Source organism: Lipotes vexillifer, unplaced genomic scaffold (genome assembly GCF_000442215.2).
Source record: "Lipotes vexillifer unplaced genomic scaffold, Lipotes_vexillifer_v1.1 scaffold1670, whole genome shotgun sequence".
Taxonomy (NCBI): Eukaryota; Metazoa; Chordata; class Mammalia; order Artiodactyla; family Lipotidae; genus Lipotes; species Lipotes vexillifer.
The window spans coordinates 195,166-212,332 of record NW_006787006.1 but is presented as its reverse complement, the minus strand read 5'-3'; the positions used below and the strand labels follow the sequence as shown (position 1 = coordinate 212,332).

General features: G+C 39.4%; 1 protein-coding gene across 1 annotated transcript in view; it reads left to right on the top strand.

Moving 5' to 3' along the window:
- The window catches only part of CCDC68 (coiled-coil domain containing 68), a 35,715-nt gene extending 21,998 nt beyond the window's left edge, over nucleotides 1-13,717 (top strand). Inside the window, exons 8-11 of the mRNA XM_007459670.1 lie at nucleotides 1,023-1,128; nucleotides 2,449-2,532; nucleotides 11,175-11,251; nucleotides 13,660-13,717. Coding sequence (XP_007459732.1) covers nucleotides 1,023-1,128; nucleotides 2,449-2,532; nucleotides 11,175-11,251; nucleotides 13,660-13,717 — 325 coding nt within the window. The remainder of the gene's footprint in view (nucleotides 1-1,022; nucleotides 1,129-2,448; nucleotides 2,533-11,174; nucleotides 11,252-13,659) is intronic.
- Nucleotides 13,718-17,167: the final 3,450 nt, after the last annotated feature.

The window sequence follows — 17,167 nt, the reverse complement described above, 5'->3', positions numbered from 1 at the left end:
GCGGGCCTCTCACTGTTGTGGCCTCTCCCATTTGCGGAGCACAGGCTCCGGACGCGCAGGCTCAGCGGCCATGGCTCACGGGCCCAGCCGCTCCGCGGCATGTGGGATCTTCCCGAAACGGGGCACGAACCCGCGTCTCCTGCATCGGCAGGCGGACTCTCAAGCACTGCGCCACCAGGGAAGCCCCAGTATAATCTTTTAATGCTGTAAAGGTAGGGACTGTTAGACCTGTTATACTGAGGCTTAGAAAGGTTATGTGACTCCAAAATTACAATGCTCCCAAGTTTAGTGGTCTTGTCTCAAGGCATTTTGCTTCAAACTAATAATATTGGCAGAGAAATAGTCAAAAGCCATGTAATCAATACTTAACGGAGCTTTGGGAAAGGATGAATAATCTAAAATTAAACTTCACTCATCTTTCTTCACCATGGTTAATGTGGACTCAAAATATTAGCTGGAATTTAATTTTTCTTTCCTTGCCTTATTTACATGTAGTAGAATTAACAAAAATAGGAAGCCAAAAAAAAAAAAAAAAAAGACAAAACAGGCAATTCACAACCTATACTAACCCCTGTATCCTTGGAAGCTGGTTTCTGATATATGTGTTAAGTCTCCATTCCTGGCCCCATGTTCTAACCCTACTATCCCATATGTGTGTGTTCTGATGGATGCTAGGTCTGTGGATGCTCTTAGGTGAGACAGATTAGATATATTAGTGTTTCACCTGGTTCAATGCAACTTGACTCAACTACCTGCTGGAGGGAGGGAGTCACAGGTGGCCAGAGAGGAGCTTTTGACATGAATTGATCCTCTTATTCAAGTTCATGTCTGAGCTAATCAGAGCATGCTTCATAACTGTTTATCTTCACTGTGTCTTGTTTGGCATAAGGGACCCTGGGCATCTTACCCACATGTTGCCCAGTAGTAGAGTCACGTGTGAGGAGATCCTGGTAGCACAGCTGTAAAAATAGTTGTATAATGCTTTAGCAAATCTTTCTCTCTTTTTTCCTTTGCATTTCCAGTTGCCAGGATCTTCAAAAGGAGATTTCCCTCCTCCAGGAGCAGATCTCTCATCTGCAGTTTGTGATTCACTCCCAGCATCAGAACCTGCGCAGTGTCATCCAGGAGGTCAGATTAATCAAGTGTGTTTCTCTGGTAGCTAGTATGTTTACAGTGAGAAGACCAAATACGTGTGGCTTTGCCTGGACTCTACGAGCACTGAGATTCTAATCCCCATTGACATTTCCTTTTTATCCCCATGTGACAAGGCTCTGTTTTCAGTGTCCTCTTTTGTCTCTCTGCCGACACCTGGGATGTTCTCAGCGAAGATATTTGGGAAATTGTGTTTGCTCTTTAGATGTTTTGGTGTTCTTTTTTTAAGTGTTCTGAGCCAGATAATGCACACTGTTCTTTAGCAGATTTTGTAGATTAGGAGATTCAGCGCTTTCTTGAAGAAGAAATGATCTGTTTTCATAACCTCATAAGTGGTGAATTTACGTAGAGGGTGTGTTAGCACAGGGCTGTAACCTGACCCTTCTTCGCTGGGAACATCTTGGCAGGTGAAAGAGAAGAGGTCATCGTGATGGCAGCCAGATGGATGGTGAATTGCACACTCATACAGTTTACATCAAGATTTGTATTGATCTGGTTTGGGAATCTGCTTTAGACTTAAAACCATAACTTCATCCATTCGCTTTTTTAAAAACTACCTAATATTTGTTTCTAAAAGGAGTCCTTCCAAATAACTCAAATGCCTCCTTGACATAAATGTAACATTCATGCTTGCTGCGGTAGGACCTCACCAAACAGCCAGAGAATTGAGTCATAGCACTTGAGAGTCAGGGAGGACAGAGGGGGCATCCCATGTCCTCATTTTACAGATGAGAAAACTGAGGCCCACAGTAGTTAAATGATAGAGCTAGCCTTGGAATCCACGTGTTTCTTCTCTTCTGGCACCATCCTGGATATCACCCCACATCCCCCAGTTCCACGTTGCCTCTTAACAGATGCTTTTCTTCCAAAGCAAAGTGGGCTTACCTTAATATGCTGCTGGTTGACCAGATCTCTGCCGCAGGGAGCTTCCCCATGCCAGACCACGGCCTTGCATCATGTCCCCGGGCCTCTGCCTATGCAGGATGAAAATGTTAGGTGGCTGAGACACAGAACAAGGACCAGTGTTGCTTCCACAGGATGCACTCCTGCTGGGTTTGGTTTAAACAGGTTTTCTAAAGATTAAAGTGTTTAATTGCACTGTCTGTGTGCTCTTGTCCCCAGGTGCCAATTTGTCCTGTTATTTTCTGTAGCCTGCTGAGTCTACTAATGCTTGGGATTTAATTTTGTTGATTTGCTAAACATTACTTGACCACAGAAACCTGTACAGTTTCTGACTTAAGGAACTATTCTCTGTTGCCTGACAAGATTTTTGCATTTGTGTTTCTTAAATCTTAGATGGAAGGCTTAAAAAATAATTTAAAAGAACAAGATAAAAGAATTGAAGATCTGAAAGAAAAAGTTAACATACTTGAAGCCCAGGTAAGGAGGGAACCTGTTCTATATTTCAGTATGAATGTGAGTGTGTGTGTGTTCAGTATATCTGTGAGCCTGCGTACGAATGTGTCCTGTGTGTGTGTGAGTGCTTGTGTGCGATGGTGTGCCAGTGTGACACTGTGTCCAAGTATGTCTGTATGTGAATGTGTCTGTGTGATTGTGTGTGACTGTGTCTATGTGTATGTGTGAGGACAGCATGTGTCCTTATGTGGGTATGAATGTCTTTTTGTGAGTGTGTGTGTGCATCTTCTATGTATAAGAATTATAGCTTTGTGGGGGAGGTACTCTTAATTATTATTAAAATATTAAGTATTAAACATAATTTTATATTATTAAATTATTAATATTAAATATTATTAAAGAATTGTTGAAAGTTTATTCAAATGTTCCAGAATACTTTCTCTACTGGGGAGACCAGTGATACTATCTCTCGATGTGGACTTGAGTTAGAAGCTTGGTCAAGGCCTCTCTTGCGTGAACTCAGCTCTAGCCAGATAGCCGGGTCTGCTGTCTCCTGTCTTTGTTTCTTTCCCCCGTCCTGAGACGTACTCTTCCTCCTCTTTCTCCATCCGTATCCATCAGGGCATCCAAGCTTTGCCTCAGGGCTCACCTACTTCAAGAAGCCAATTGAAATTTTCTTATGTTTCAGTGTTTTAAAACTTATCATAAACCTTTAATTTTTTTTTTTTTTTTTCTTTCTTTCTGCGGTACGCGGGCCTCTCACTGTTGTGGCCTCTCCCGTTGCGGAGCACAGGCTCCGGACGCGCACGCTCGGCAGCCATGGCTCATGGGCCCAGCCGCTCCGCGGCATGTGGGATCTTCCCGAACCGGGGCACGAGCCCGCGTCCCCTGCATCGGCAGGCGGACTCTCAACCACTGCGCCACCAGGGAAGCCCATATCATAAACCTTTATAATACACTGTGATGTGCTTTACTTCTGCCCACTCATCCCCGCCTTGACTGGGGAAGCCCTTTTCAGGCGTTGAGCTGCAGTCCTAGGCTGGTGGTACCCCTACCTCACAGGAAGTACAGAGAAGCCCTGTGGTTATTGGAGCACCTGATGACCCCCAGGTGTCTCCAGCCCAGCTCTGCTTTGTGCTGAGTGTCACCCCTTCTGTCTCTGTTGAATAGCTCATCACGGACTGCCTAGACCTGGTCACCTTTTCTCCTTCATCCCTCAGCATTGTGACTTCTCTGTGTGTCACGTTGTCCTGTCCAGAGATGCTCTGTCTTCCATGGAAACCTGCTCATCTTTTGGAGCTGTTGTCTTCCCCAGGACAGATCAGAGAGGAGCTCCATAATCGGACTCCCAGCACACGCCTCACCATTCTTTCCACCACCACATTCTTTCTGCTTTCCTCAAACAGAAGAAAAAAATCATAATAATATAAAGAGGTTGTAAATATTTTGCAACTTAAGTTTTGTAACCATCCCCCTGTTTTGCCGTTTCTACCTTCCTGGGACCACTGTTCTCTTTATTTTAGAGGGTAAGCTCATCGCATCTTGGGTTTTCCTTAGATTCTCACCTAAGTAAGGTGTAAATTGGTTAGTTTACATCAGGTGATGTGATTTATGTCGCATTAGAGCCCCCTCCTCCTAAGAAATGTCTTTAAAGGCATTTCCTCCCAACTTTTCTTATGTAGTGGCCTTTTGACAAATGTTACTTGATAAAATATTTTTTCTTATAAATATTTTTCTTATACTATTTTAATAACTATTTTTTATTTTTTTACATAACTAACATATGGTCATTCATCCCATACAAATTAGGAAATATGGATGAGCAAATATAACAAGAAAACCACTCAAACATACCATCCAAGGGCAATTATTCAGCACAGTTGTGTATATCTCTATTTCTGTGGGAATTTTGTGCCTGTTACATACTTGTGTGTATATATTAGAGATACAGACTATATATGGCATCATTTTATTGTGTTTTTAACCTTTATTTCTTTCAACAATTTTTTCATATCACTAGTTACATAAGTCTATAAATACTTTTTTTTTTTTTTTTTTTTTTGCGGTACGCGGGCCTCTCACTGTTGTGGCCTCTCCCGTTGCGGAGCACAGGCTCCGGGCACGCAGGCTCAGCGGCCATGGCTCATGGGCCCAGCTGCTCCGCGGCATGTGGGATCTTCCCTGACCGGGGCACGAACCGTGTCCCCTGCATCAGCAGGCAGACTCTCAACCACTGCGCCACCAGGGAAGCCCCTATAAATGCTTATTGAGTGGCTACTACGGTGTAGGCACTAAATTGGATAAACAATGTTGAACAAAATAGACATGAGCCCTGCTCTCTGGAATTTACTAACTGGTGAGGGAGACAGATACAAATAAATTAATACGTAACTAATAATATCTTGGAAAGGTTCTGCAGGAAAAGGACAAAATACTCTGGGCAATAATACCTGGATGGAGGAATGTATATGGACCATTTAGATTGGTGGGTGGGAACAATCTCTCTAAGAAAATGAATTTCAATATGACCTTTGTGGAAAACTGGGTGGTAGGGCATGTCAGGTAGCCAGACAGGAGGCCATTGTGGGTGCTTCTAACCTAAAAGCTGTAAATAGCATAGGATGGCATTGGAAAGGTAGGAAGGTGCTAGATCATAAAAAGCCTTTAGGCCATGCTAAGGGCTCTTTTTCTCTATAGAACAGTATAACAAGAAAGTCTTTGCTTACCAGGCAAATTAAATTTACATTATCTTTTTAAAGAGCCACCAAGGTTTCCACTGTATTGCTCTGAAATAACTTAGCTAACTTAATCCCTGCTGTTGGATTGTTTTCCAGTACAGCTTTTGTAAACAGCAATGAATTCAACAGACTTTTACAAACATTACTGATTATTTGTATAATTACTTCCTCCCTTAAGATACATTTTTAGAAGTTGAACTGGTAACTCGAAGACTATCCATTTTTAAGACTGTTGATCTGTGTTCTCTGAATTTCCATGTCTGCTGGATCAGACATCTCCCTCAGCTGCCACAGCCTCACCTGCAGCTGCCTCTGCTCTTGCAGTTAACTCTTTACTCACTTTCAGTCTTTCAGTTCTGACATTTCTGATCTGCTAATAGCCCTCTTTTTTCCTCTTTATTACTAAGGGATTTCAATATTTAAAAATCCTTTGGTATCGTTCTAATGAAATCTAAGAAAGTAGAGATGAAAAACACATGTGCTTAGGGCTTCCCCGGTGGCGCAGTGGTTGAGAGTCCACCTGCCGATGCAGGGGACACGGGTTCGTGCCCCGGTCCGGGAAGATCCCACATGCCGCGGAGCGGCTGGGCCCGTGAGCCATGGCTGCTGAGCCAACGCGTCCGGAGCCTGTGCTTCGCAACGGCAGAGGCCACAACAGTGAGAGGCCCGCATAAAGCAAAAAAACAAAAACAAAAAAAACCCACATGTGCTCACGTTCCTATTTTGAGCCGGAATTCTCATTTAGATCCAAGTTTATCTGTAATTCAAGGCAGTCCAGTGTAAGGTAGGGATCTAATTTTTTAGTTGTCCTACTTTATTGAGCAGTCTGGCCTTCCTTCATGATTTTGAAATGCCGATATATCCTAGACTAAATTTTTATGCTGGAAATCTGTTCCAATGGTGTATCTGCCTATTTGGCTCCAATGCCCTACTGTTTTGATTATCATACATCTGTAATACATTTTTTGCTTCTCACTGGGAATGTTACAATGCCCTTTTCAGCTTTAAAAAGCCTGGTCAAGCCACATTAGTTTATTTATTCAGCAAATAGTTTTGTGTGTTTATGATGTACCAGGAAATGTTCTAAGTGGTAGGTACATGGTAGGAACAGGACACACTGTCCTGACTTCATCTAGCTTTATTTTAATTGAAGATACATACAGTAAATACATAAACAAGTAAGTACACAACTTAATTAGGGAGGGGTAACTGCTCCGAGAAGAGTAAAACAATGTGACAGTTATAAAGTGATGGGAGTCAAGAAGAGCATCTCTGAGCCTGTGATCTTGGACCAGGTACCTGAATTTAGTAAGTGCTTGAGCTGGAGTGAACCTGTTTCTAGTCTAGCCCTAGTCAATGCTTCGTTATGAAGATCTTAAACTGGGAGGACGTATGCAGGGGTGTACTATCTTGCACACAAACTTAGAACTATCCTATTTTGAAATATCAGTGTGAGCCGATTCAGTTTGTGAAAAATTGGTCACCAGAGCTGAACAACCCTTTTAAAGACGTCAACTTTCTAAACCATACAGACAGCATAGTTTTCTCATCCATAATAAACAACTCATCTCTTTTAAGGCATGCTACATACTTCATTTTGTTTAATCTTCAAAGCTACTCTGGGAGAAAGCTATTATTTATTCCCTCAGGGATTAAACTGAGATTCAGAGAAGTTAAGACACTTGTTCAAAATCACTCGGCTGCATTTGAGTCTTCCTGACTTTGAAGCACATGCTTTTCATCCCCCAATATCTACTTATCTGGGTGATCAAATAAGTGTGTGTATGTGCAGATATGCATGTGTGTCAATATACACACAGTTGTATTTAAAAATGATATATATTTCTACATATTTAGAAATGAACAGATATAATGTTAAATTTGCAGGATCATTTGTATGTATTTTAGCCATTGTCACAGTTACTACATTAAATGTTTTTCTTTTTTCCAGTTTTATGACTCATGGAAACTAATACTTTTTTCTATGTATTCTTTTCTATCCTACCAAGGACTTCCAACCCACCCCCCAACAAGGGGATAAAATTCACTCATCTAACTCTGTCCTTTTTTTTTTTTCTTTTCAGTCTTTCAGGATTTTAAACCTCTTTTAAGTATCACCAGAAAATTTCTGCTTAACTCTGCCAAAATTATTTACTTTTCTTTCTACTTTGGCATATCTTTCATCATCTTAATTTACAGCTCTGAAATTCATCTCACATTTCACACATTTCTAACCTCTTCACTAATGACATGCTCATATGAAAATGCATCTTCAGAAATTACTCCATTTTCTAGACTTTGAAGAGTATCCTACTTTATGTAATCACCATCATCCCTAAAATTTAAGTTACTTCCAAGAGCATGTTGCTAGAAGTTTAAGTATGCAAAAATTAGGTTCTTTTGGAAAACTGTGTCCGTGAACTATCCTTGGATAGGTCATAATAATGGTGGACTTACTCTGGTCATTGATTTGTAATTTTGTAAACTAATGATGAAAACTCATGCATTTGGTTGTTCTAGTTAAAGAAAAGCATATGAAAGCCCATGAATCAAAAATAAAGACCTACGGCTTCCCTGGTGGCACAGTGGTTGAGAGTCCACCTGCCGATGCAGGGGATGCGGTTCATGCCCCGGTCCAGGAAGATCCCACATGCCTCAGAGTGGCTGGGCCCATGAGCCATGGCCACTGAGCCTGCGCTCCGCAACGGGAGAGGCCACAACAGTGAGAGGCCTGCGTACCACCAAAAAAATAATAAAATAAAAATAATAAAGACCTAAATCCAGTAGATGAAATAAATCATCACAGAAGTTGAAATATATGAAAATAATGACAGTCTAAGCTGATAACTCTTATGCTTCTGCATTGTTTGGAAGGGCAACAACTTGAGAAAGTAGGAGTTTATTTTGGAAAAACTCCAAATAGCTTCTACATACTTGTCCAGCCACAAAAATATTTTTATTCCAATGCTTGTTGTCATCATGATATTGTGTTTCAAGTTGTGCTTCATAACTTGTAAAGTACTATACAGAGAGGAGTTTTTCTTAGCCACGTACTTGGCCCTGATATATGCCTGCACTTGTTTGGAGTGTATATTCGATATATCTCCATTATACAAGGAACATCTATATCATCAATTTGTCAAATCTGAAGTACATTTCCTGAGTGAGACTTAAGTGCTTAACTCTTGAAATATCACAGTGAAATGATTCATGTGTGAAGATTTTTGCTCCATCTTTTAGTTATTATTCCATGTAGATGCCGAGGGATAAGAAGGTACAAAATTCACATCTTGTCTCTGCTTTCCTTAGTTCAGTAGTTCTTCATCTTAACTGTACATTAGTATCACCTGCAGAGTTTTGAAAACTCCTGAACCTAGATTACAACCAAATTAAATGGAAACTTTGGGGGTAGGACCGAGGCATCACTAGATTGTAAATCTCCCAGGTAATTCCAATATACAACCAACATTTAAAACTACTCTGGTCCAGTGGCTCTCCGATGTGAGCAGACATCAGAATCATCTGATGAACATCTTAAAACACATCACCCGGCCACCCCGGGTTTCTGGTCCAATGGCTTGGTTGGGAATTGAGGATTTGTAGTTCTAATAAGTTCCCAGGGGATGTTCCGATTGTTGATTCCAGGGCTACACTTTAAGAACTGTGTCTTCATCTTTTTTCCTCTCCCTTTTTTCCACCTAACCCATTTCACCTTGTTTTCAAGGTCCAGGTTCAACGTCCTTGTGTAGGAAAATTATTCTAGTCACACTGATTTCTGTTTATACCTTTGAATTACTGGCTGCCTTATGGCATCTCTTGAATCGCATTTAATTTATTTATTTTTAATTTTTGAATGGTCACATGTTTATCACCTCCACCATACGGTGCATCCTGTGTTCTAAAAGGGAAGATACTATCCTTTCTTGTGCTGTGTCACATTCCCTCTGCTACTGGTATGTTGCTGCAGACATGGCAGGGACCGAGTACCTGGGTGTATTGTGGGGGGCTGGATGTTTGGGGTAGATTCATTGTTGATTAATTCCCTGACAGTTTGCTGTCTTCTCTTGCCTATATATCATACCTGGAATCCTTTCAGAAATCACTGAATCTCTTTATCTCCTGGGGTCCACCAATTGCTTATTTGTAATATAAGGAGGCTGGGCGAATTCCTCTGGTCACAGAAAAATAACATCTTGCAGGGCATAAAGCCTGCACATTTGCAGACCCATGCCGCATATACTACCTGTGGGTCATTGGAAGCAAGGTTCCTCGTCAATTTGAGTTTTGCCAGCTTTATTTCTTTCACATACATAACAATGAAAGTTACTCCTCAAAGATGAGTTTATATCGAAGAAAAGAATGTCTGGAAAACACCAGGCAAAAGTCTTGACATTTGCTAGGTACTCAGAATTATTAACTCTTTTTCTTCCATCAAAATTCTGGTGTCTATTTCCCAAAACCATGCATTCTGGTGCTGGCTTACTCCAAACCAGCAGATGGAGTCTTACAAAACAACTTACTTTTTCAGTCCTTTGTTTCCTACAAGGGAAGGGAGCTGGTGTGTTGCTGTTCTTTGAAAGCCGTGGCGCCTCTTCTGCCTTCCTCCCACGGTTACCTTTCAGACCCAGAACTTTCTGTACAGTTGTATCCTTGAAAGACTTCTGGCCTGCCCATGCAGCCAACTGGCAAGTCAACCTTGGGCATGAGTCTTCGCTGGAAAGTCTCACTTTCCAGATCTATAAAAGGAAACTGTTTGGCTTGGCTCCATTGTAGAGAAAGTATTGTCTCTGGACTGGGAGGCCCTGACTTTGTGGGGTTTTTTCTTTCACTTTTTCTTTTTATTAATTTTTATTGGAGTAGAGTTGCTTTACAACGTTGTGTTAGTTTCTACTGTACAGCAAAGTGAATCAGCTATACTTACACATATATCCCCTCTTTTCTGGATTTCCTTCCCATTTATCGGAGGACCTGACTTTGAATCTTCAGTTCTGCCCTGAACAAGATGTTGGGCACTTAAACTCTTTGGACCTCAGTTTTTATATATAATATATAATAATGGTCCTTGGACTAGAAAGTCATAACCAACTGCCTTTCAGTCTTAAAACCTGTGCCAGACACCGAGCTGAGTAGTTTACGTACTTTTATTTCATTTCAGAACCTGTGAAGAAGGGACTATGATATCTGTTAATACAGATGAGGAAATTAGGCACAGAGAGGATAAGTAAACTAAATGAGGTCACACAGCTAGCAAGTGGTTGTGCTAGGATTTGTACCTGAAAACTTAAACGCTTTCCCTTCCTGTTATTAGCCATTGCATTATCTCCCAGAATTCCAAGGTGCTTCCAGATTTAAAATATTATGGTCGTATGATATCTGTTTCTTCCACCTTATATATGGTAGTCAGGACCACTGCTACTAGAGATGAAGAAACTGAGGCTTCGATGAGAAAATTGAGGCTAAGGATGCCGTGAACCAAAAGAACAGATGGTGCCTATTTTCATGGAGTTTCTAATCAAGAGATTGCACAAGAAAGACAAATGTGTAATAAATATTGTGTGTGTCTTTCAAAAGGTTCTTTAATAGAGTTTAATAGAATTCTTTCATGAAGTTCTTCACATCTGTCCATATAAAAGAAACTGTAAATTGAAACAGAGAGTTCAGCTGTTGAATTTCAGAGGCTAAGTCAGAATACTGAATTTGAATGCCTTGGTAAATTATGCATTTTTCAAGGAGTGTTTGTATTTTCAAAAGTAATATTTGGGGACTCGCAACTAGCTACGTTCTGTGTTCTAATACAGTGACTGGAACAACAGACTTACTGCTAAAGAGGGATGTAGATGGTGGGGTCGTCCAGAAACACTAAGCACATGGCTAGTAAATGTGCTAACACACATGTGATCTCTGCACAATTTTTGTTTTCTATTTCAGAACAAAGAACTAAAAACCAAGGTGGCACTTTGGTCTGAAATTCCTAGGCCGAAGGTATCCAAGGCCGTCTCTACAAGGTAAGGCCTCGCTTCCGCCCCCACCATCTGTCTTCACGACTCCTGTTGAACACGGTTGACATTTATACCACTTGAGAAATTATCCATTCAGTTAATACTTACGTAATCACGTGTTTACGGTCTGTCTCCCAGTTCTTTGAGAGTGGAAGCTCTATTAATCTTGTTAACCACTGAATCCTTGAAGCCTGATATACGAATACTTACTTTATGAGTAAATGAATGACCACATTTAGATATCGTCTTTCCTCTTCTTTGGCATAAAACAAGCCCAGTCTTGGCTTCAACACTTAATCCAAAGAGTACAGATTATCTCCTCCACTGTCCTTGTTCCTCCATTGCTCGTATTTTCTGTGTCACCGATGGGCATTTTAATCATAAATCATGTGTATTTATTTAAGTTTCCATGTCTGTCTCTCAAGTTGATTGTAAGTGTCGAGAGGGTAGGAATAGTTCCTTGTTTTTCACTTTATTTCCTGCATTGTTAAAGTGTCTTCAACAACTAATAAAGAATGAATGAAGCAATGATAATGACCCCTAAAGCAATGGAAATAATAGTTGAAACCATCAAATCACTTTCTAATGTTGACAGAATCAGAAGTGACAGGTTTGTAAAAAAAAAAAAAAAGAATTCTGGGCTCAAGTCTCATTTCCATAAAATTCCATGAAATTATCACTTAAAAGAAAATATAGTCTGTAATTACATGAATCATTTAGAAAGTGACTAAAAACTTCCTGTTCTAGCAACTTTTGAATTTCCAGCCTAGTCTCTCTAGGGCCGAAACCCATTTTCTGAAACTCTCTTCTGCACAGTGCCTGACGTGGAGAATCAGGTCCCCTATGATTAGCCCCAGTCTAGGGATTCAAGTAGATCTTTCTCCCTCTTCAAGACACCTTGCAACCATGCTTCACTTTGCTAATGATGTATGTAATTAGAAACTAGAGATGAAGCATTATGCATCAAGTTTCCTAAAATCTTTGAGCCCCCAGAGGCTAAGTCATTAACTTTTTGGCCAATAGCCCTGCAACATCTAATAAAGAAAAATTAAGCCCAAGAAGTATTGAAAGAGGAAGTGAAATGCCCACATTTCAGAAGCAGTAAGAGAAGCAGACATTTCAGAGCAGGAAGAGATGAAGAGTTTAGAATAGAAAGGGAAGCATGACTTTCCAAGGAAAGGGAGGATGGTCGATTTTAGCTCCTTTACCAGATACGTCCTCTTGGGGTAGTGAGGTATCATGGCCAACCTCAGCTGTTTTGACCCTGGAGGGAATGGAGCCAGAGTGGAGCAGAGGAAGGAGCAACACGTGGTCTCCATATTATACTGACTCCAGTATTGCGTGATGAGACTCAGGCTGGTACAGAGGGGATGAGTTTGAGAGAATGACTTCTATGGCCAGTTCTTTAGCTACAGTTCATTAATAAAGGTAGTTTTAAAGACTTTTTCTTCCTATGACTGAGGAAAGGTCAAATGGGAAATTTTCCTAATTGAAATAGGGAAACTGGAATGAATATGCCCTTTGTTTTATGATTTTGGTAGAAATTCCAATAGTAATGATATATCTATAATGGTAGGTCTCATGTTTGCAAAATGAAATCTGACCAATTGGCCGTTTGAGAATGTAAGTGGTAGTATGGTTTGGTAAGTCTAGATTCACCAACGTAGAATGGAATTATAACTCTCGCGAGGACTTAGAATGTAAAAGTAGCCGTTAATGCAAAGAAAAACAAGCATCACATATATTTAAAAATTAATCTTGGCAAATCTCTTAAATCACTCATAAAATAGAATTCTCTCAGTCAGTGCAAAAAAAAAAAAAAAAGTTTTTTTTTTTCCCCAAGCATTAGAACGTATAGATGTTTCTTAAGTTGAACACCAAAGAAATGGATATTAAGGATCAGGTTGTTAGAAAACAGCAAAACAGCAACAATAAAACACACATATATACATATATGTGTGCACACACATATTGATGTGTGCGTATGTATATTTGTGTGTGTGTGTGTGTATACATATTTTTTAAACTAGACTCACACAGTGAGGAGAGAAGTTTAGGCTATGAGAAACCCACAGAACTAAAACGTCCTGACGGAACAGTCGATTTGTGTGTCCCATCTCCAAGTCACTCTGGTGCATGTCTTCACTGAGTAGAAGGGCAGACACACCCTCACTCTTCCTCACTCCTGTCCTCTTACAACCAGATGCATTTACCTAAGGTTAATGCATCCATAACGTGCTTCTACTGTGCCTCATGGGGAATTAGAGTCAATTAACCATCATCAATTCGGTTAAAGCAATTCGTTCAGACTTGGTAGTACAGCAGTAGTGGAGATGGTAATGAAGGTGGTACAGCAGTTATGTCAGTAAAGCTTTATGTGCTCGATTTTGATAATTGTGTGGTCTTTTCTACAGTGAATTGAAGACTGAAAGCATGACCCCATATTTGATGTTGGTTAGGCTACGGAAGTGAGCCGCCTGGCTGAAGAGCTGAATGAGAAAGACCACTGCCTGCGTCTTATTTACTCCTTGAAACACAGTCTAAATTTACATATTAAAATTGCTCAATGCCAGTATTTAATGGAATGTATTGTATTATATTTAATGTATACATCAATAACTTTGCAGGAAGATGACATTTCAGAAAATCAAACCAATATATATTCAAAGAAAGGACCTCTTTCTTCAAAACTTACTAATGGATGAAGAAACCAGATGCTTTCCCACGATGGAAGATGAATTTTGCTTTAAACTTAAAAAAAAAAAACAACACTGAATTTTTTTTTTTTTTTTGCAGATTTTTGCTGAAGGGACTGGTTAAGGTTGTCAACTTTGACCTTTTGATAGTGGTTTTTATTTACAGTCATCCCTAGGTATCCACAGGAGATTGATTCCAAGAGCCCCCTCGGGTACCAAAACCCATTCGGATGCTCAGTCCCATATATAGAATGGCACAGTGCAGTTGGCCCTCTGTATCCATGGTTTCCACATCCATGGATTCAATCGATCGTCAGTGTGGAACCTGCAGGTACAGAGGGCTGACTGTACATGAATATAAGGAAGAATATACAGGCATGCTTCCTTTTACTGTGCTTCACTGACTTTGTGTTTTTGTTTTTTTTTAAATTGAAGGTTTGTGGCAACCTTGCATTGTCAGATGATGGTTAGCATTTTTCTGGCAATGAAGTGTTTCTACAATATAGTGTAAACCTGACTTTTAGATTCACTGGGAAACCAGAAATTTCATGTGACTCGCTTTATTGTGATAGTCTCTTTAGATTGGTGCTCTGGTACTGAACCTGTGATATCTGTGTGTGTGTGTGTGTGTATGTGTGTGAATAAATGATATATTTTAAAGTTGACTTTTGGATAATAAGAAATATCTTACCATGATAAATATTCATCTCTTAACCCATGGTTAGTGGGAGAGTTATTCTCTACTGAATTAAGGGCAGAAAAAGGAGTAGATTCTTTTTAGCTAATTCCCCAAACCAAACAACCCTCCGAAGTCAAGAATTCTGGCTGCTTCACAACACCTTAGGAGGCTGCTCTTCTTCAGCTGGGATTGAACTTTGGTTGCTAGAGGCAACCCGCACATCAGCACAAAGAAATACACCTTGTGATTCTGCCTTTGTGACTGATTTTCTTTTCGATCTTTGTTAATATTATCTAAGTAAAATGTTTAGGGGAAAGAATAGAACACAGTGCTGTTAGCTCATACCTCCATAAAAAGGTATTCATTATGGGTTCAAAGGAGGAGTGGCTGCTGTCTGCAGCCAGGAGGAATCTGAATTCATGAACTTGGAATTATATGTCTAGTGATTTTATGAAAGTGACTTAAATTTTGATACATGCATTCGTTACCGGTGGAATTTGAGATTGCTATAAGTAAAAGAAAACTCTTACTTGTAGAAATACAAACATACTGACACTCAGGAAAGCAGAACACACTTCAGCTAAAGGCATAATGGGAGACCTTTGTCATCCTAAAAGGTGAATTACCTGGAGGCTTTTTGATCATTCTCTTTGGTGTATAACTCTAAACATTTTCTCAGGAAAGATGCTTCATGCCTTTCAAGGTAGAATGTGAAACATCTGTATGATCTATGAAATATTTAAAGGTATTTACAAATGAGATGAAGTAATATCTTTCTAAATTCAGCAAAGTACTGTAATCCTTGCAATGTTGCGTAACTATGTATGTGAGTTTCATACTTCTTGTTTTTATTGCTTTGTAGTTTTTAAGGTGTAGTTATCTAATAGCACTTAGGACACAGTCACCCTATGCCAGGAACATTTCTAAGTACTTCACCTGTATTAATTTCTTTAATCCTCCCAACAACCCTCAGAAACAGGTCATATTATTATCCCTGTTCTTCAGAGGAGGATACTGTCATTGATTAAGTAATTTTTCTAACTGCTAACTATGGAGCGAACATTTGAACCTTTGACTTGGCTATTGATACGCCTACCTGGTGGTCTGAGATACCTCCCAGCTATAGAAATGTCTCTATTTTTGCTACTTTAACAAACACAGCTTTTTTGTTGGCTTTCTGCACCACACTGTGGATGACAGTCAGAAACAACACTTACTAATCAGGTAAATATTTTGCTGAGATGAATTGGCCTTTCGCTGTTGGTCTACCCTCGTGAGTACTAATACAGAAAAGCTTCCTGCTAAAAATCTGCTAATTTTATCTTTATTATTCATGCCTTTATGCCACATTGAAGATTTTTGGTAATGCATTTTCTGGCACATGTGTAGGGGTGTTGGGATCATGAATTCTGCTTTAAGCATCTGCAGTGTGGTAGGAGATTTCACCTTTCACTTAGAGATCACTTAGGTTCCTCTTATACCCCAACCATCATGCTGGGTTGTAATAAATGTGAGCTTTTGGAATGGACCCATCTAACTGACCTAACAACCTGGATGATTTCCATTAGAATAATGTATTTTCAAATCAAAAATGGAAGGACACTGTTGAATTTTATTTGGATTTCACTATATTCATTTTTGAACACAGAAGTACACTTCAATGTAATACAGGTAGGACCTGCTCATGTGGTCTCCAGCTTCACTTTGGGATGGTGTTTGGATCTTTTGAGAATAAGAATGAGCATCTTCAGAAGCCTAAAAAGATCTGAACTCTTCAAATACAAAAGTATTGTTTTACTGACATCAGTAGATCATTTATATGTCACGTATGGGTTATTTCCTATCTCCTCATCGTTTCAGCATCATCATTTGAATTCTTTCTCTAAATAAACATTTCTGAGTGATAAAAAAATCATTACAATGGAGAATGAAATTTATTAGTCTAAAAGTAGTACCACACAGAAAATACGAAAACAAAAACCTCAATTGTAGTCAAAGTATTTGTACTTATAATTACACTAATCAAAATATTGGATAAGAAGGTCTGAGGTGGGCTATAAAGTAACTACATGGAGGTAGGAAATGAAAAGAAACTGAGTTTCACTTTCATTACATATATTGTTACAAATTATCATTAAGAAACGTTTAAGCAATTGGTATAATATATACCATTTTAATAATTGCTTATGATATGCCTTAAAAATAAAGAAAATTGATGCCATATTTTGTGGGCTTTGCTTCTGTTTATTTTTACATTAAAATTATTATGCATAAATGAATTAAGTAGTTGTTATTTGACTGTTAATGACAATATAACCCATAATAAATAGATTGTTTTTGTCAGTGAGCAGATGTTTAGATAGCTCCTTGAACTTTTCTCCGAATTTTCTGTGAATCCAAATTAACAGCAAAAGTAATCTATTATGTTTTTATTCTAAATTTGAAAAAAAATGGTAACATTATAAAATTAAGAACACACAAACACTTTATCGAATTCTTTCACGCCGCTTCACTTTGAAAATTCTTACCTGGCCTGAAATCTTCCGA